The sequence below is a fragment of the Pinus tabuliformis genome, chromosome X (genome assembly GCF_031772625.1).
Source record: "Pinus tabuliformis cultivar Carrire ecotype Pingquan chromosome X, CPIR1, whole genome shotgun sequence".
Lineage (NCBI taxonomy): Eukaryota > Viridiplantae > Streptophyta > Pinopsida > Pinales > Pinaceae > Pinus > Pinus tabuliformis.
This window is the reverse complement of record NC_142308.1, coordinates 344,035,426-344,057,041: the sequence shown is the minus strand read 5'-3', so window position 1 is coordinate 344,057,041 and position 21,616 is coordinate 344,035,426. Positions and strand designations below refer to the sequence as shown.

Below are 21,616 nucleotides of genomic sequence, written 5' to 3'. Positions count from 1 at the left end.
AACGACGGTAGATGACTTTTCTAGCCCAGTTCGAAAAGGATTTCTCGTTGATAGCTTACATGGCATGCTCAACAGATAGCAGTATGTGGTGTATTGATCCAAGAGCTTCCCTTCCACATGATCGAGAACAAGAAGAGTTTCAATCACTTGAAGGAGAAGGAGATGCAGGTTCAAATTGAGCTAGGAAATGATGGTCAATATGTAGTGAGTGGAGTTGGTACTATAAACTTTCAAAGGGAGTCAAGTAATTCCCTTCATCTCAGAGATGTTCTTTATGTTCCAAGATTCAGGTAGAATCTTGTTTCGATAGCCACCCTTGAGGACAAGGGATATGATGTCATCTTTAGCAAAGGTAAGGTGTACCTCTAACACTTAGTTTTGAATGTAAGAAGCAAATAGGTGTGATGGTGAAGAATCTCTACAAGTTGCAAGTAGAGACAAGTGCAGCGTAGAGACAGGTGAAGCAGAGGCAGTCACTCAGTTAGAGACTTGCAGTATAGGGAGAGTTCAAGCAAAGTGGGCGGAGGACTTGGTTAAGGGAGATCAAAAGAGAGTTGAGTCTCCCAACATCAAGAGGCAGCCACAAAGATGCACAAGGTACATGGCACTTATGACTAAATTTGTGGACTTGCAGAGCATGGTGGGAAAGAATAGGTTTTCAAAGTAGGTTCCGCAGAAGAAAGCAGCGAAGTCTTCTAGTTCAGAGGGAGTAGCTGCAGTAGCGAAGTACTTGGTAAAGTTGAAGAAAAATCCAAGTGAACGACGTTATTCTGAGAGCACCTTCCTCGTTAAGAGGGAGTGTTGAAATTAGCGAGAAAAATGATTCCTTACTTTGTGCCTTAATTCAAGGAGTGAAATTGAGTTCCTTTTTGTGCATGGTCGAGTTTTTAAAATTTAGGAGTTTCCCTAAAAAATAGGAGTGCATGAGGCAGTTAATTGATGTGTTGAAGTTGTAGGTCGAGTTTTGGTCTTCTAGTGTGAGTTAAATTGGGAATTGAAAGCTTAAGTGGAGTCAGCCTCCTAAATTTTAGGAGGATCTAGTTAACTAGTTTTGTTGACTTTTGTTAACTAGAAAAGCTCCAATTCAATTCCTTAATTAGAAAACTCAATAATTTTAACCATTCGAATTATCTACTAAAAGGAGGAAGAAGGCACAAGTTTAATCATTGTTTTGGAGAGCACGAGTTGGTTAGACCAAGCAAGAGGAAGCATGAATTTGTGTGTGGATCTTGTGAGAGGAAGATTGTGCAAGAGAAGCTTGTGCATAGACTGGTAGAGGGCAGCAAAAATCAATAGTCTTGAAAGGGTTTCAAGCATGGTTCAAGGCAAGAAAACTAGGTTGTTTTCAGAAACAGTGGTATTTGTAAGAGATCAATTGCTCAATTTTTCTATCAATAGGATTCTCATCAAGTAGAGGGCTTTTCCCAGTTGGGTTCCCAAGTAAAAAAAATATTTGTCTTCAATTGTCTGACTGTGTTTTATTTATGTTCCTAATTTCGCTACAAAGTGAGTAGAGAAATTATGTGTTTATAAGAAAAGAAAGTATTTTTCATATTGTTCTTATCAACATATCAGAATTTCGTGGATTTTCTACAGAAAGAAAGGCCTTCTTTGCCGAAACATACACCACATAATAAACATGAAACCCCAATAGACACCAAGACATCTTTTCATTAAGCCCTGACGAAATAAATACTCCTACTATCCAATCAAGAATTTTTTTTCTTTGTCATGTTCTTTAAGTTTGAGTTGAGGCTTGACCTGTGGCTTGAAAAACTACAACCCAAGGGCATCTAAGCGATCAAAATCACTTGGGGATGGCACTTGACCTGGGCCACACCAACCCTTAACATGACTGGATTTTTGCCCACAGAGTTTCGAGCCAGTGACCTTCACATCACGAAGTAACATAATAGTACACTCCATCACCATCTATTCTATGCCTCATGGGCTACTATCCAATCAAGAATTACAAATAAGGAAGTCCTTCCTTTATATAGAGCAAGCAAGGAACATCTTTTATGTTACAATAATATTATTTAAGGGATTTCCTTAGATCTAGCAATGACATTCTAGATCTACTCAAATCCCAGAAACTAAATATTTATAAAATGAAGTGGTCAAAGACACATGTATAATGAGAAATAATAGGTTCCCACAAAAAGGTGGATCTATCAATCCAACTAGGGATGAAGAAGAAGTTGACACGTAAAGTATGTCATAGGCAGCTAAAAATGCTTCGTTTCTTTTGCTCACGTCGCCCTTTGGAGACTAAATTTAGCACAACATTTCCATTTTTGCCAAAAACTCAACAGGGAATGTCAAGTATGCATCGTGATGATCATTTTAAGCCCTCGTTGAATTTTGGACCCAGAAGCCTTGTGCATTAGGATCTATGAAGTGCCTCATGTCTCCAACCAACCCTGCGCTAAATAAAAGTGAAGAATTTGACTATAGGTACCCTTGTTGGAAGAAGGGGCAACAAGTCCTCAATGGGATACCTGCCAATAAGGAGCATAACTAGTATTTTTCTGCATGGTGGCCAACCCAAACTCTGATTTGATTCTTTGTCCAATGAATGTGCTCAACAACAATAATACCAATAATTATGGCACTACAAAAGACCTTTCTCTCATTAAGCTTTTTAATCAAATTTAACCTTCACTTTTCAATTTAGATATTTGGCACTGGAAAGCACCAGAACCAGCATTGGAAAGGACTGGAAGTCTGGAACCAACCGGTCCACACTAGTTGTGCCCATTCGAAGGTATGTCAACAATATATCAAACCACATTGTTTTTTCATAAAATTGTGGATTTGTGTCTTAACAAATAAATATAAATTTCGCATTCGCAGATACTTTTTTTGTTTGGGACATTATCATGACCCCCAACAATGTGAAACACTATACAAGAGTTATTGTAAAGAGGTTAACAAGAAAGAACTTTGCACATATTGTAAGGAACTTTTTACCCATTATATTGTCGCATGTGTAGCATTAGACAAATTTTGAGGTCAAAAGTGCGCCACAAAATGAAATGTATGCAAAAAAAAATCAACGTTAAAAGAACCAATAGGATTCAAGATGATGATGTCCTCTCCAAGGGTAATATTTTTTGCAGGGAAAAGAAGAAAAGTACTTTTTAATAATATTTTAAGAGTGTACACTAGTTGGATGTGGAATTAGATTTTGTATCCCCCCCCTCTCCACTAAGTTCATGGCTAGTCAAAAGACTGGAGGAAGAGCATATGCTCAGTGTTCCCTCTCAAGGAGAGATACATTCTCTTGCACTACAAGTTGTCCTCTAAAACATAAGAACTTCGCTTTTGGTGAGAATGTCTGCAACTTTCTCATCTATCAATATGTGATGGAGCCTCACTACTCCTCTCTATACCATATCTCTGATGTAATGATGCTTGATCTGAATGTGTTTTGACTTGCAATGAAACACTAGATTCTATGAAAGTTTAATCCTGCTTTGATTTTTACAATATATCATGGTCGTATCTGGCACATGATCAAATAGCTCTACAAGGAGTTTTCACAGCCACACTGCATCACAGCTAACCATACTAATTGCAATATACTCTACCTCGACTGCACAGATCTCTACTTCCTACTCATCTAGAAAATCATGGCTGACTAAAGCAAGTATCTCTATTTATCTGAATTTTATTATCATTTTCTCGCTCTATTTTAATGGTTGGATTGAGTTTTGCAGGAAATCTTGATTTTTAGATCCTCAAGCACTAGGGGAAGTTTTCAGTCGGACCAGCCAACTCCCGATCCATATTTTCTTAGCAGCCCACTAAAATTAATCTCGGGCTAATCATAATATTTTGTTGGTGGTGCATGAAGGGTTTTGAGTTAGCACCTCCTTAAAATTCAAATATATATATATATATATATATATATATAGATATATATATATATATATTATGTCGGAAATTGATAGATCTGGTTGTTGAGCGCCTTAGATTATCAGATCTGGGAGCAAAGTTGGATTCATACTCATCACATCTGATAGATCTACCATTCTTATACATAGATCTGTAAATTATTTTTGGTTTTTTGACTTCGGTTTTTCTGGGTTTTAGTTTTTATCACTGTTGATAATATCGGCAATATATCGGCGATATTCGAAAATATCGCGATATTTTCGACAAAACGATATATCGCCGAGAAAATATCGCGATATTTTCTGTTTTGATAATATCGCGATATTTTCAAAATATCGGCAAATATCGGAAAATATCGGCAAAATATCGCGATATTTTGAAAATATCGGCAAAATATCGACTATATTTAAAAATTTGAAAAAATTATTTTTTATGCTTGCCGATATTTGCCGATATTTTGCCGATATTGCCGATAAGATATTTTTTGGACCCTCGCCGATATTTTGCCGATACCGATATTATCAACACTGGTTTTTATCATTGTATAGATCGTTTGGGTGTTTTCTTGTTGTCGTGCAGCTACAGATCTGAGGAAAAACCTAAGTAGATTCCAGATCTAAGCCTTGGAGGGTAAAAACTGGATCTCTAGGGCTTATCAAAATGATTTTCCAAGGACATTATTCAAAAAAAATTGCAGTCCAAGGTTTTAAGGAGCTTTAAATCTAGAATTTTTTACGAGGGTTCCAAAATTCTTAGATCTGGAAATTTTCATGAGGGTTTCAGGGATAAATCTAAAGCAAGAGGATTCAACATTTTAATTAATATTTCTGGAAATTTTTCAAAGAGTTTTTGGGCCACCATTTTTGCTGATTGGTTTCTTTGAATTGATGCCTGGTTTTTGGGGTTCATTGTGCAATTTCAAAAAAAAAAAAAAAAAAACCTTCTATTGCAGCATTCCGGCAGTAATTTTTTTGCTTGCATTTTCTTCGTGGCCTCCTTCTTGCAAAAAATGGGCTTCCTAAACCCTTGTTGCTTACAAACCTGTGTAATCCATTACTGTTGTCATCGTGCTCCCTTTTACCAACGATATGTTTCTCAAATCTGCATCCCTCTACACCATACCCTTTGCTACCATCTGTGTGCAGCTCTCCCTCCTTCGAAACCTACAGCTCCATTCCACTGTTGTCTCATACTCCAAATCTGTTGCCATAGTCCCTCATCCTCTTCTCTCTTCATGGATCTCCTCTCTCCTTCAAACTGCATTGATCTGCAACTCCCAACCCTCACACCTGCAAGCTATCTCTTGCTTTTCCTCACCATTCATCTCCGTCGAGTTGTTGCCTCATGCGTCCCTCTCCGCTACTCCATTCACCCTCGCGCAGTCTTCTCCCCTTGCTCCTACCGTTGTCATTCCCTTTCTGCAGCCTCTGTTCTCCTACAACCTGCACAACACACAACAAACATTCGATTTTCCTTTTCATTATCATATGTTTCGTTTTATGTTTGGCACGCATTAGGTTTAGGTTTGTTAATAATTCAAGAAAAAAAAATATTTGGTTGTGTTTTGCTTTTTTTTGTTTTGTTCATTTTTTTACTAAAATGAAATCTCAAAAAAATGATTTTTTTTAATCTTGATTTTGATTTCATTTGACAAAAAAAAACATTAAAAAAATCAAAAGAAACAATAACATCAAAAAAACTAAAATACTAAAACATTTAAAAAATCTATTTTTTTTTTGGGTGACTTTATAATGGCTACAAGAATTAAAATTAAAAGAGGATTTTCACTTTCACATTAAAAAGAAATAATATGGCCTATGTCCCATTAAATTTCGATTTATTAACCCTTTTAATTTACTTTTGTCACATTAAAAATTTAATCTCTTCATTTTACTACATTAAATAAATTTCCTAAGGAATAATTAAATTGTTCATCTAAATTTCCTTGTTGTCGTTTTTTGGTAGTATTTCTCTATTGTCAAGTGTGATTGATATTTCAAAAAATTTATTGCCTATAGGAGAAAGTTAATTAATTCTAGATCTGGGTCATTAATGATAATCATTTTAAATATGGACTCTCTTGCATGATAGAATTTTGGGTGTTTACATTTAATCGTTCATGATTGTCACTATTCATCACATTTGTAAATTGCTTTGGATAACTTGTTTTTACTTAATCTATGGTTAATCGAATACGAAAGCACTGGTCTATAATCATTTCTATCATGTCGATGTGTCTTGTGTTTAACCTATTCATATCAATTAACCAAGATTTGTCATCAGGTTTTCCATCTTCAAGTCTCCTATAACCTGTGTTTCAGAGGCTATTCTCATTCATTCACCTTAGGGAGTAAACCCCTTGACTGGTCTACGAGAGAGTCTAAACGGAGTGAGAAAGGATTAGAGTGACAACCCTTACTCTGAGCGTTGTCGTGGTGCCTAAACAATTTGTGCAACAACACATACCATTCAGCTTAGAGGCTTACACAGTTCAGTCCTGTGGAACTATGTCACACATAAGCTCAGAACTGTGGTGACTCGATTGGTGGTGGTTTGGACCAACTATTGTTCAAACCTGTAGCAGACTTATGTCTGACACTTCAAACTTGAAACCTTTGCGCACTCTTGAATAGTGAAGAACTCGTGGCCTTGAACAGTGAAGATTTTGAAGGCTTGAACAATGATGAATTTGGAGGATTGAACACTGAGGAACCTTCAGCCTAGAGCAGTGATGAACTTGGAGGATTGAACAGTGAAGAACTTGAAGCTTTGGATAGTGAAGAACACACATATTCAGATCTTGGACAGTGGACAAAATTAGGAGTTTGTGGCAATCTTGTGGAGTGACTGTTTGACTATTGAAGGAAGTCCTGAAGTTTTTGAAGTAAGTCATTTATACATTCTGTTTGTTACCTAAGTTGAAAATTGGAGGTTTAGTGCCCTAGAAGTTGGAGCCTTGAGAAGGATAGGGTTGGAGCCCTTAAGGTTGAAGCCTCACAAAAGCCCCAAGTTGGTGCTTGGCAAAAGGTTGGAGCCTGGAAGATTGAAGGGTTGGTACCCTCAAACATCATTGTACTCATTTTTTGTAAAAGAAGATTGGTGTCCTCACTTGTTTATAATTAAATCCTTATTACTTACTTTTTCTGATTATAATTGTGAAGAATCTTAATTCGTAAACATAACAATTGAAAAGAAATAGTGATTCACCCCCCTCTCAGTGTTTCCAACAATTGGTATGTGAGCGTAGGTTACGAGTTTGATACACACCCGACTCGCGTTGGGGGGAGATTGTTGGACACTGTATAAACCAGCGCTCTTCGTGTGTTTCATGACACAAACTAACCGCCTCTCGTGGATCTTTATCTCTAGCGATGCGATCGTTGACTAACACCTGCGGGTTTTGGTCTAACATCAATCACGATTCCCAACATTAAGATTGCTCTCATTTAATTAACTCTAAGCGTGGTTCTATTTACTTGAAATTATTGGATATTTATTGCATATTAAATTTTCATAATTTTTCAAGTAATTGTTAAGTACTCTTTCATGGAATTATGGTAAATTGCATATCTTTCATTTCCTACATTACGTATTTTGAGCATCTATATAATTTGCATTATCTTGAACGTGATATTGAACTGTATGGAAATTTTTGTTCTCTTTGAGCTATAATTGTATTATGATATTGTAAGCATATTGTTGAGAAGTTTATCTTTTAGTCTAGTGAAGTGAATATTTATTGTGGCGATTAAGGGCGTTGACATATAACTCAGAAGTAACATAAGCGCTTTCATTCCTTGAATCTAGCTTCATCTTGCTCCATCTTTTAATCGTCTCGTGCATTTGCAAATTAGGTTAACCTGGCATAATTAAAATTTACTTCTGCGCATAAGCTTGGCTGATAGAAAGATAGGTACCAATCCATATTTTTGCTTGAAAAGTCTGGTTTTAATAGTACTTAAAACAGTGACCTTGAAATCATCAAAGCCACAGCGCTCTGCAACGCCGGAGGCACCGAGTATGTTAGCTTTTCAGAAGAGGTATCGTTAATCACACCTTAGTGTGCTTCACCTTATCTTCTCTCTACCACTTACTACGAAATTAGGCTCAATATAGAAAAGATCGAAGGGTTAAAACTTAGAAAGGAATTTAACTAAAATTAACCAAGATTCTTGCATCCCACATTAGCTTTAAGATCTGCATTTCATATAAGATAGTTATTCATCCAAGCCGCAGTTGCTCATCAATTACTTGGTCCTGACTTTTGTAGCAATATAGTCGACTCCATAAGGCACTAGTATCAATCTTCTAAATCTAATTGAATCTTACAAGTCTTGCTAAATCTAAAACAAGTACTTGGTCGCTTGACCGTGTCTCCCGAATTGGTTGGCTCCCAACTAGTTCTCCTTCATTGCATTTCCATAGGGTCTACTCCCCTTAGGGTCAATTACTTGGTCCTAAATTTTGTAGCAAGATAGTCGACTCCATTAGGCACCGGTATCAATTTTCTAAATCTAATTGAATCCTACAAGTCTTGTTAAATCTAAAACAAGTACTTGGTCGCTTCACTGTGTCTCCCTAATTGGTTGTCTCCCAACTAGTTCTCCTTCATTCCATTTCCATAGGGTCTACCCCCCTTAGGTTGTTGTTGAGAGACAGCTTAAACGGAGAGATTGGGGTTCGGTGACAGCCCCCAATCTGAGTCATTGTCGCCATGCCTAGACATTGTGTGCCACAACAACCCCTTTAGAAAATATATAAATATGTGAGGATGAATTCATTTTAATCATCATTGAATTGGATCAATTATCACTGTTTGTCTTTCACCCTGAGGCTCCAAGGGTTTTAAGACCCCTTTTTCTAGTCAATTTCAGTGGTGAAAGATTCCACCCTAGTTGGAATCTTCCTATTTTCTTCTCTCTATTTTCTCGAACAAGAATTCTATTTGAGGCAGTGGTGTTGATCTTGTTATGGCACCGAGAAATTCATCCAGAGAAATAACAAAAATTCTTGTGGATCTAGACTTTGGTGGATTTTGGTTTTGGGCACAGGTCGCTCCCTGGAAAGACAGCGAAGTCTCTCTTGATTGATCTTTTTCTCGTTTCAGGATGTCCTCCCAAATTAAAGGCAGTGAAACTCTTAAAGGCACTATACAGGATCTCAGTGGATGTTTTCTCTGGATGTGGAACAAATCGCATACTAAAAAACCCTTGCTGAGTGTCCTGTAGATGAGGATGTGTTTTTCCATGACAGCCGAGTGAGGAATTGGCTAACCGAGGAAGGTTTTGTTGGAAGCAAGGTTCCATTTTGAGTCATGCGAGAGGACTGGGGCATGTTTTGAAATCCCATGAGATACGCATAAGCTGGACAGACTACTGTGGTTTCAAGCAAACTGTTGTATTAAGCGAGCAGCGGCAGAGTTGAATGGAAATCAGAATTTTCCGCTAAAGACAAAAAGAGAACATCTGGACTTTATCGTCGACAGCTGAAGATGCGGGAATTCTAAATATAATTCTAACTCAGCCGTAGAAGCCAGCATAAATATTGAGTGCATATCGTAGACTGTATTTTCCCATCGCTGTTGTAGTTCGCATCACTTCTCTGTTGACTGCAGACTTGGAAAGTTAAATTAGAAATTCTGTGCCAAATTGTGTAAAGACAAGTTTTTCTGAAGCACGCGTCCAGTTCAGTAAGCAACGCAGTGGACCGTTTTCCACAGATTCACCATCAAGATTAAATTAGGTCTTTCTGTAGTTGAGTCACTGTAATTTGTCAATTGGTTGCAAATCTATAAACTACTGGATCATATATGTTCTGTGGGTACATTGATATACTTGGATGAAAAGTCACGGTACTGTGGTAAATTGGGTTCCATGTTTCAATTATTGAAAAATCTGTGTATTGCTAGATTCGAACTCGATTGTGGTGGACTGAGCTCCGTATTGTCATTTCTGTCAATGTGTATTATGCAGTTTTAGAGCAAACAATTAAATTATTTGAAGATTGTACTAAATATTACTACTGTAATTCGAAAGGAAGGGCTGCTGCTATAGTCAAACCCCAGGACAGATTGCCCTATCACATCACAACATTGAAACAAATCATCTTACCCATCAACAAGAGCTGTGTATCGGACACAAAAGTCAGTCATTGCCACCATAATATTGTTGCGAACAGCTGGAGAGTCAGTAATTTCAAGCTCCTGTAAATCAAAACATAATAACATCAAACTTATGGAAATAAAGTTACATGGGAAGACCATAGAGTAATGTACCGACAACTAACTTGCAAACAAACTTAATAACATGATGATTATGATCACTTGTCTATATATATATATATATATATATTATTGCTATATTCATGGATAAGAACTAACCGACAGATTGGAAAGGACTATGTGATAACCAAGAACCATACTATTGATTGGGGAATGCTGAGACATCCAATGAGCAATGGTATGATGTACATTGTTGTATTACATTTCGTATCTACTTGATATGCACTCTTATGACATGGGTAAAGTGCAAATGGCAGGTGACATGACTGCTTGACTAGATTATTCAATGACAAGTATCCAACATTGGCAAAAGCAATGCATATGCCATGCATATAAGAGGAGGAAGGCTGTCAATAACCACCTGTACAAAGAGAGGGATGCAAGACTTCGCAAGTTTATCATCTGCAAGGCATATTTTGCCCAATGTGACCCAAGATTGTGTATACACAGCAGGTGCAACTTGTTTTGGCAACAAAGATATCCTTCCATGTTTTGTACCTCCGGCACTTGAGCCTTTAGATGTGACCATAGCTTGCAGTAATGTAACCAGGCGACCCAGTTTAGCTGTGGGACACACAAGAACTAGTGCACCAACTGTGAATATAGCTGTGACAACCTGTATTGACAGGCTAGAAAGGTCTGAAGATTTTGACTTGCTTTTCTTCTTTGTCCGTGACCTGGTTTTGCTTGTAGGCTGAGGGGTCTTAAAGCTGTCATTTTTTTCAGCATTTGAAAACTGCGATATATATTCATCCAATATTTCCTCAGATTTTGAAAGTAGCTGATCAACCCACACAGCAATAATATGGGTTCCTTCTTCTGAAGTGGCTGCCTGTCGCTTGCATAAAGTTATAAGAGCCTTTACATGTGCACCCACCTGTCTAATGCAATATCAAAATTGAACGTCAGTCTTGAACTGGAAGGATGCAAGTCAGCATTTTTAATGGTACCTAAAATGCTAGATTTTACCTCGGTAGGATGCATATTGAAAGCCTCCAAGCGTTTCAGCAAATCATGAGCCAGTTCAGCAGCTGCATCTGGGGTAAGTTCCACAGCAACATTTGATATCGTTTGCAGCAGAAACACTCGATCCGCAGCCCAGCCAACAGACATGGCTTCAGTTTCTTCAAAATTGTTGTCCATACCTTGTTTTACAGGAGTGTTATACGGTGTGCCTTGAGGTGCTTCATTATTCTGTTCTGTTTTATCAAGAAGCTGCCAATGATGGCACAGAAATTTCCAACCAACTGCCTTAGGAGTAAATGCTGAAACCTCAGAGAGCAACATCCAAGCACCAGGTGGGGCAGTCCATTTCTCTATAGGTATTGAATACTTCAATGCTACAGATTCAGAGGTGGTGATAATGTTCTGAAGTGCAAGGGCTATTCCACCCTTCAATCGCCCCTTCTTTCCCAACATTGTGCATATTCGCTTCACACAGGATGCCACATTTCCATCAGATATTCCTTTTAGTAAGGGCAAGACACCTTGGGGGAATAATGTGCCCATCTCCTGATCTGGACCTTGAGATGAAGACATATCAGAGAACTTTAAACGTCTACCAGATGCATTTTGAGCTGCAACTGAAGATATTCTGTCCAAGACAAGCTCTTGAAATAGATTCAGACATTCCTCTTGAATACTTGACTCATTATCCATTACTAATGGTGGCACAGACTGCAACCATTCTGAAATCACTCCCTGAGTAGGAAAGTTTTTCAAAACCTGTAAAAAAGTTCAAAAAGACTATGTAAAGAATTTTTTGTGGATAGACTTCAATAACACATCAGTACCTCATTAAACACTAAACTATGAGATAAAATCTGAACCACATATAACAAACGACTCCAACAAGTACTAAACCCAACTGCGTAGAAAGATTTAACAATGCTTTAACCACCTTCACTAGCATACCGAATCTAAAGCATTACTGATTTACCAACAAAAAATATTATATTGGTTGGCATCACTAGTGGTTTGCTTGGAATGGTCAAGGTATCTACTTTTTGGGTATTTCATAAAGAAGGAAAGCCACAACCAATAAGGCAATGACTGTCTCATATAGGCTTATAGCACATATCGTTATGGGTGACAATTTTCCATATATGAAGTACAGAGCCCTTCAAAATGAAATGAGTTAAAAAGTGGACAGCTAGTCTATTTTTTACAGAAAAGCAAAGTTCCACCTTGATACACTAATTTTGTTTAAAATTTGACAATCAGATCTTCTTAAAATGGGCTAACTCCCCTAAGGGAAAAGTCCCACAGTCAAAATTCTCATTAATTAGCTGCCATTATAACTTCTGGCAAATTCATATTGGGTTTGGAGAAGAATTTCAACATAAAAATGGTCGAGTTTGTCCATTTTTTTAACTCACTCCCTTGGAAACTTTCTTGCATGAAAACTTTTTGAGGCATGTTTGAACATATATGCTGATAACCCACACTATACTTGTTAATTTCCTACATGCACTTTCTTCACAAAAGCATGCAAATTTCCAAAAATATTTTCAAACAATGTCTAAATAGTTCCAAGATACAACTGTACTAGTTCAAAAATGTTAAATACGAGAGAACAAATCAACAAGCAAATAACACTCAATATCAAGTGTAGCTACAACATTCTTAGATATGAAAGTTTGAAACAAGAGAAAGATGTAATAGACAACAAAGCAATTACATTTCAATGATCAAGTGTGACAACAGCATTCTATGAACTCTTTCCTGTTATTCAAGCCATAGCCAAAAACGCTTTGAGCTGAAATTGCTACCATACCTGGAATTATCCCTTGTATTTAATTTCAATAGTTTCAAACAATGTAAATCATCATTATTAGATACAAAAGGAACAAAAATCAAAAGAAACAAAAAGCTGAAGAAGCAATGTCTGAATTGATGGAAGAAAACACTAGATGCTATTGCTTTTTCAAATACATTTATGGCTACAAAAACAGCTAAGACCAAAAAATGTACATAGTCAAGATTTCTCTAATATTCTATTGACATGATAATACCAAGGATCCCTAATGTGGTGTTGATTTTTGAGTAGCTTGGGAGGTACTCCAAGCCCTAGCGTTCGGGGATTGGAGGGTGAAGCACCACAAAAGTCATCTGTGGGCTTGGAACCCAAGGTTGGGGTTTTGCACCCATCGATGTTTGGGCCAAAACCATGCAGGATTTTCTGCATGTGATGGACGGAGATGATAGAGGACGTTGAGGAGAATTCAACGCAACAAGAGTCGTCAAAATCTGAGTTGTAGAAGATGTGTTAGGAATTTTTGAAGTTGACAATGAGTTTTTGCACCGTCAAGTCATGTAGGCTTGAGTCAAACTGGTCCAAAAGACATGTCTCTTCAAAAATCCATTGAGCCCTCTTGTTTGGTATAAATAAGAGGTGAAGTGATTTCTTTTACATCCATTCAAAGACATCAAATCATCATCATTTCATCTCTGAGCTGGCTGCACGCAAAGGAGGACAAGACGTGGAGGTTTAGGGCTCTTTTGGGCATGTTTCACCTTCATCACAGGTCCGAGTTTATTGCAGGAGCAGGCCGCATTACAGAGGTGTTATAAGGGCTGTTTGAGGTGCAGTTTTGCTGTAGGGTATCTCTGTTTGAGGGTCGCAGAGGATAGTCTCCTTGCAGGGGGGCAAAAGGCCTAGTTGAAGGCTGTTAAGGGCTGCTGTAGGGTGCTGCAGAGATCTGGAGGAGTTCTGGACACTTAAGAGAGGGCTGGGAGGCCTAATCTAAGGCAAGACTATTCCTAGAACGCGGTCCTAAACAACAGGAGCAAGGGACAGCAAGACTGCAGCTATAGAAGGTTAATTGTGCAAGGTTATGAGAGCTGTAACAGTGGGTCACAAGCCCTAACCAGGAGCAGCAATGTACAGCAGTAAACAGTCTCTGAAACCAAGGTATGTTACGATGTGTTTGGGTTGATTTGATGTTGGGGATGGTGTCCTAGTGTGGACAGTTTAGTAGCAGCCTGTGGGAGCCAATTGGAAGGCTTAATGTGGTGGTTAGAAGCCTTTCCTTGGATCAGATTTCACAGTGGAGGATCGTGTGCCATTGTACTGGTGGAGGGCAGCGTATTGGCAACCCAAAGTAGCCGTTGACAAGCAGTCATAACAAGAGCTTGACAGCTGAAGGGTGGGTCAAGGATTGAGCCAAATGTGTAGCTCTTTGATGGACGAAAGAAGCTACTAGAAGGCAGATTGGAGGTCAGGTATTGGCCAGCTAGAAGAGCAGATTGGATCAGCCTGTCTTCAATGTAGCAGAAACGACTTGCAGCAGCGATAGGTGGCAGCCCTCCTGGAGTCTCTATGTGTTGTCCTTTGATGGGCTAAGGGGCAGCTAGAGAGCAGAAGGGGAGCAAAGGACCGGCAGGACGAGATACAACATAAAGACTGCAGCTTGATTGTCAGTGTATCTTGTATTCTTGTACTTGTGGATAATTGAGGACCATTATCCCTTGTATGGGAGTCCTACACAGTTGTATTATATGTTAATTAATATAACGAAGTTGGGTTTAAATTTGTAAAAACTTGTCTATACTTGTGCATGTGTGATTTACTGCTTTATATTGTTCCACTGTGCAAAGTAGTTCTGTTGAGATTCTTCATCTGGTAGCGTTGGAGATTCTAAGATTCTATCCTAGACCCAAGGTTGTGGAAATTCAACATATGGGACAGAAAACTTTCAAACAGAGACATCTTTGAAGTTGTGGCTTCCCATAATTTAGGCAATTGGAGAAGGGTTAATAAGGACTTACCTATGTCAATTATATGACATGATAAACTAATTTTGTGTAAATATTTCCATTGCCTTCTGTGCATTTGTAATAGTACTTTTGTTCTGCGTCAGACCCTTCTCAGCCATTAGCAAAACAGTGCACCCCAACCTTCCTCAGGCTCATTGCACTCAACCCTTTGTGTCCAATTGACAAATAGCCTTCATTGTGTTTGCACATGCTAACTTTTAAAACAGAAACAGCTTTGAAATTGTGGTTTTCCATAATTTAGGCAATGGGAAAAGGGTTAATAAGGACTTACCTATGTCAATTACATGACATGATAAACTAATTTTATGTTTTAATCTTTCCATTGGATTTTGGTCATTTGTAATCTGTACTTTTGGTCTGCATCAGGCCCTTATTAGCCATTAGCAAAATAGTGCACCCCAACTTTCCTCGAGGCTCATTGTACTCAACCATTTGTGTGCAACTGACACATGGCCTTCGTTGTGTTTGCACATGCTTTAGATTTGGGAGGTTCATATCCATACAGAGCTTGAAGTGGGGTCATTTTGTGGAGGTGTGATAAGTTGAATTGTACCACCATTCAGCGAGATGTAACCACTGAGCCCACTTGTTTTGTTTGTTTGTTGCATAACAACAAAGGTAAGCTTCTAAGCACTTATTGACAGTTTCTGTCTGACCGTCTGTTTGAGGATGATATGCAGAACTCATGTTGAGGTATGTTCCAATATGTTTGAAAAGATCCTTCCAATAATTCCCCTTAAACTTAGGATCTCTTTCACTAACAATGACTTTAGGAAATCCATGTAATTTGCAGACATTCTTACAAAATATCCTAGCAGTCTCTTTTGTAGAATCTGATTTCTTCATCCTTATGAAGTGTGCATACTTTGTGAGTCTGTCTACTACTACAAGAATTTTATCTTTCCCGTCTGACATGGGGAATCCTTCAATAAAATCCATTGATATTTCTTACCATTTTTTATTTGGGATATTTAAGGGGTGGAGCAACCCTAGGGTCATAATGTTCTCACTTTTCTTTCGATGACATTGATCACATTCTACTACATATTTTTGAATATCATTATTCATAACCTTCCAAAAGAATGATTGACGTGCATTATTGTAGGTTTTAAAGAATCCTATGTGTCCAGCTCACAGTGAATCATGCGACTCTTTGAGAATCTTGGCCCTAAATTTGGAATTTGAACATAGATAAATTCTTCCCTTGTACCACAAAATATCGTTTTTCCATTTAAATTTTGAATTCTGAGGAAGGTTATTGATTATAGCACTTGTTTCTGGATCTTTTGCATATTCACTTTGAATGTCATTAAGCCATTCGGGAACAACAACTGAAATCGCAAGTAATGATGGTTCTTCGTCTTTCCTAAGCAAAGCATCAACTACTACATTATCTTTCCCTTTCTTATGTAATATATCCATGTCGAATGCACCGATTTTTTCGATCCATTTTTGATGTTCTGTAGATAGTGTTTTCTGCTGGAGGAGATGTTGAAGACTATTATGATTTGTTCGTATTAAGAACTTACTTCCCAAGAGATATTGTCTCCATTTGGCTAATGTGTACATAATAGCAAGCATTTCCTTGTTGTCATTCTTGCTTATTGAGCTTCCTGCTTTCAAACGCGATTGGGTGGTCATCCTGCTCCTATACCAAAACCTGAAGCATCACACTCAATTTCAAATGATTTTGAGAAGTCTGGAGTTGCCAATACAGGGGCATTAGACATAACTTTCTTCAAGTCTTCAAAACACTTTTTGCTTCATCATTCATCGAAATGAGTTCTTCTTTAAAAGGTTCGTTTGGGGTGCAGTTATATGGGCATATTTTTTTATAAATCTTCGATAATACCCAGTCAATCCTAAGAAAGTTCTTAGCTTGGAGATATTAACTGGTTTGGGCCATTTCCTTATAGCCTTGATCTTATTAGGATCTACTTTAACTCCTTTGGATATTATATGTCTGACACACTCTATTTCTTCTTTGCCAAAAGTGCATTTGGACTTCTTGGCATAGCACTGATGCTCTTCTAATACAGTAAAGACTTGCTTCAAATGTTGTAGGTGCTCCTTCCATGTTTTACTATAAATTAGAATGTCATCAGAGAACACTAACACAAACTTCCTTAGATATGGACAGAATAGATCGTTCATAGAAGCTTGGAATGTTGTCAGTGCATTGGTTAAACCAAAACGCATTACTTTAAACCCGTAATGACGTTCATGTGTTTGGAATGCAATTTTTGCTATGTCTTCCAACGTTATTCTAATTCGGTAATACCCTGACCTTAAGTCCAATTTTGTGAAGTATTTAGCTCCATGTAGTTCATCCAACATTTCATCAATAAAAGGGATTGGAAACTTGTTTTTAATTGTTGTTTTGCTTAGTCCTCGATAATCGACACATAATCTGAACGATCCATCTTTCTTTCGAACTAATATAATTGGAGCAGCATACGAACTTCTACTTTTTTTGATAATACCACATTTAAAAGATCCTAGACTAATCTTTCAATTTCGGTTTTTTGATGATGTGGATATCGATACGGCTTGAAGTTGATGGGATTTTATCCTAATTTGACTTCAATTGTATGCTCGATTTCTCTTTTAGGAGGCAACTTCATTGGAAGATCTTGGAATACTTCATTGTGCTTTTGAATTAGCTCTTGGACCTCTAGTGCTTCTTCGTTGACCAGATTTGAAGTTAACATTTCTAATTGATGACACTATCCTAAATAGGTTGGTGCTCTCTTCCGGATCGTTTTCATCATCTGGGATGATGATACAATTTGATTTTCACGGGGCCTGAACCCATATCGCTTGTATTTCTGCCCTTCCCATTCAAATTTAATAAACTACTTTTGATGGTTGGCAAAGTAAGTACCTAGGGTTTGAAACCATTGGATACCTAGGACCACATCCACTCCTCCTAATGGTAGAGTCTAGAACAGAGACTCTAGATTATAGTCTTGAATTTGTAATTTGACTTTATGGCATTTCCCTACCTTTTCAATTTTCTTACCATCAGCCACCATAACCTTCATGTTGGGCATGGGAAATGTGAAAATGTTGAGTCTCTTCGCCCTAGTTGAGTCCAAAAAGTTGTGGGTGCTACCGGTTTCGATCAAAACCTTTACACTGATCTTCTTGATGCAATATACCTATCATGGCTGATAATGACACTTACAGAATATTCTCATTATCTAGCTCTGAAGAAAATTCTTGAGAGATCTTTGATTTCTTCTCCCTTTGATTCTTCAATTTCTGAACCATCAGTTGCTTCACATTTATACAAATTCTTGGTCTCTTTTCCTTTAGCACATCTATGTTTAGGGTCCCATTTTTCGCCACACCATTTGCACTTGCCCTCTTTCATTCTTTGCATTTCCAAGTTAGTTTTTTCTCCTTCACGAAGATATGGTGGAACATATTTTGTGTTATCTGTGTTCGCAGCTTGGGAAAATCTTCGTCTCGAATATACTCTTTCAACTTTTGGCTACTGCATCTTTTCGTGTTTCTTTTCAACGGCTTTTGCCTTTTGTTCATGCTACTTCTATAGAAGTGATATCATGAAGCTCAAGCTCAGCCTGGATATGGGGTTTGATCCCTGTCATGTATAATTGAATGAAATGAGTATCTAATAATCCATGTACTCCTGTAGCTAAAGTTTCCCATTCTCGAGTGCATTCGTCCACATCTCCTTTTTGTTGCAGTCTGGTGAGCGCCGAGAAGAATTATTCTTCCTTGACACCTTGGAACCTTTTAAAGAATGCATTTTTGAATTTCCTTCAACTTATAGCAAGTGTCGTCTTTTTCCACCGCATATAACAATTATATGCTTCGCCTTCCATTTGCATGGACGTGTGCTTGATCTTTTCATCATCATTGTCAATACATTAAATTTCAAAATATTCTTCCACTCTATTGAACCATGCAACACTACACTTCTTGTTACTGTCAAATTTGGAGAGTTCAAGTTTTTCTCTTCGTCAATATGTCACAACTATTGGAGTAAAGAGAGGGTATTGATTCGCAAGCTATATATTTGATAATTGATTCCAGAGCTACATATTTTGAAAATTCGTGTTACTATTTTGTTGATGGAGTATCGACGATGCTTTTGGAGACTCGGCTTTCTCATGTGATTCTGATGAGTTTGACGAATCTGAAGAATTGAGATGTTGAGTTGCTTCATTATTCTGGGGTATTTGATCTGATGTAATCTTCAACTTGTCACAAATAGAATTCAACATCACCATTGCTTGACTATGATTTAGATTCACGTATTTGAAAATATTGCATAATCCTTTTTAAATTCGTTATGGTTTTGCTCGAGCTAACTCTCTATCCTCTTTGTGGTATCATAGAGCTCCTTGATTTTTTTTTACTAAAGTCAGCCATTGTCATCATGATGACATCTAAAGGGTATGTGGTGGCGTGTATTTATCCAGCTTAACCCTTTTTTAAATTGACCCTAATTTTCTTATTAATTTCTTTTACAACTATAAATATAAACAAAGTTTTTTTTAATTAATAATTAAATTAATTATTAACTATATGGTAAATATATAGTTTTTAACTATATAATATATACAGTTTTTTACTATACAAGTTATAATGCAATTTTTATGTCAACACTTCAACTTAACCAAATGAAAAATACGTCGGTGTGAAATGGTGGTGCACAACTCCTAACAGTGCGTGATGGTCGAGCAACGGAAGAACACAGGCAAGGGCACAGATTGTAAAGGAACACAAGGGGAATCAGGAGTTGAGGAGAGCAGATGGTCGAGCGGATCAGGAGTTGAGAACAACAATCGATCAGGCAATATCAGACGACAATGGGAGCACAAAGTGGGAAAACAATTGCAAATGGTGTGGGGAGCAGAACAGAGCACGGAAGGCAACAAGAGGACGCAACTCAGACATTAGTTCTTGCAACGGAAGGAACGATTAGCAGCAACAACAGGGGATGTAACGCGACTCTGATACCACCTGGAGCAAATAGCTCAGAAATTAACAGAAAATTATATATTTATTTATTAATTATTGAATGAATGATGGTTTTTTAAAAGAAGGGCCCCAGCGTAAATATGCTCTTGGGCACCTTTTCGAGAAGGGGCATGATCTTTGATCGTGCCCCAATTACATAATTAATTAATTACATAATAGTTGATCACTCAGACATGTATAAACAGGCATAACTACATTTGTAAATGGCTCCACAACTTTGATAAAAAATCAAGCTTGTAATCCTTTTTAAGATTGAGCCCAAAACACTTGTTCTCACAACTTGCGTTGCAATGATACCTTCCCATCACTTCGATTCTTACCATTCTTTTTAAACCATTCTTTAGTACCATCAATAAAACATACACTAGAACAATTCTCTAGTGTTCTGGTTTGGAATTGTCCATCAGTTCATTGTTCTTATGATAATGTGTTGATAATTCACACTTAATCATCAATGCACTATGTTTGTTGAGTTCACATTCAGCGATATGTGATTTAATCCCCCAAAAATTTAATTCAATCATGCACTTCTATTGTGAGATCAGCATAAGCTTCTGCTTGGTTAAATTATTTTGTACAGCAGCAACCTCTTTGTCATAATAATCGATCACAACCAACTTGGCTTCTCGTTTCTTTATTTTATCATGACCAAGTCATGAAATTCAACATGCCACCTTGCAAATTGAAGAACAATGTGCAATGAGGGATCCGATCCCGCCCTCGCCTTGTTCATTGGTATCAGAGCACAAACATTCTCATGTCAGAGATTCCTTTTTGACGAATTCAAGAAAAATTGCACAATGCCTTTCAAGCTTAGCATAACAAAGAAAAGTATATACCTATCTAGACATGTTCGAAAACCCCTTTTGACACACTCATCAAGACCATAAATAATAGCAAACAACTCCACCACCTCGATCACGCATGATGTCGATGCTATGTAATCCATGATTGGAGCTCTTTAAAAACAATGTGAGGAGATGGTAAATCAATTTGCAGATTTATAACAATGAATTGTGACATAGAACATGCATGGATCACCCAGCCAACATGGATAAGGTTCATTTGGTGGAGACTTCAGTTATTTTGTTGGTTTTAATCACCAAATGAACCTTATCCATGTTGGCTGGGTGATCCATGCATGTTCTATGTCACAATTCATTGTTATAAATCTGCAATCAGAACTGGTTGAACTGGCAGGTCTGATTGTTTTCAAGCCCTAACTGGTCCGACTGGTGTCACAGAACTGGAAAAGGCAGTTTGGTACCGAAACAGTTGGGTCATATACATAACCAGCCAGTTTGCTACCAAACCGGCCTTTTTTCACTAAACCAGCCAATTCCGTACAATGCAACCAAGGAACCCTCGGAATGCAAATTTAAGAAAAAATAATAATAACAATATTAATTTATGAGTGGGGCTGTGGGCAGCCTCATATTCAACCCTAGGGCCCTGCTAATGTCATGTAATTAATATTAATGATAAATCCTTAAAGCAGTGGTTCCAACCTCAATGGATTTCATATGGAGAAGAAGAATTTCAAATCCCACTCAAAATCCCGCTGACTTGACAGCTTTCAGGATTTCAAGATTGGAGGACTGCAATGTTTCCATTGGATTCTTTCATGTATGAGGGTATGAAACA

The 21,616-nt window shown here is 37.7% G+C and overlaps 1 protein-coding gene across 1 annotated transcript in view; it reads right to left on the bottom strand.

Annotated features, from left to right (window-relative positions):
* LOC149139876 (binding protein) overlaps nt 1–21,616 on the bottom strand; it is a 104,483-nt gene that overhangs the window by 17,827 nt on the left and 65,040 nt on the right. Inside the window, exons 2-4 of the mRNA XM_089446493.1 lie at nt 11,150–11,905; nt 10,542–11,057; nt 10,011–10,102 (exon numbers count right to left, since the gene is read on the bottom strand). Coding sequence (XP_089302619.1) covers nt 10,011–10,102; nt 10,542–11,057; nt 11,150–11,905 — 1,364 coding nt within the window. The remainder of the gene's footprint in view (nt 1–10,010; nt 10,103–10,541; nt 11,058–11,149; nt 11,906–21,616) is intronic.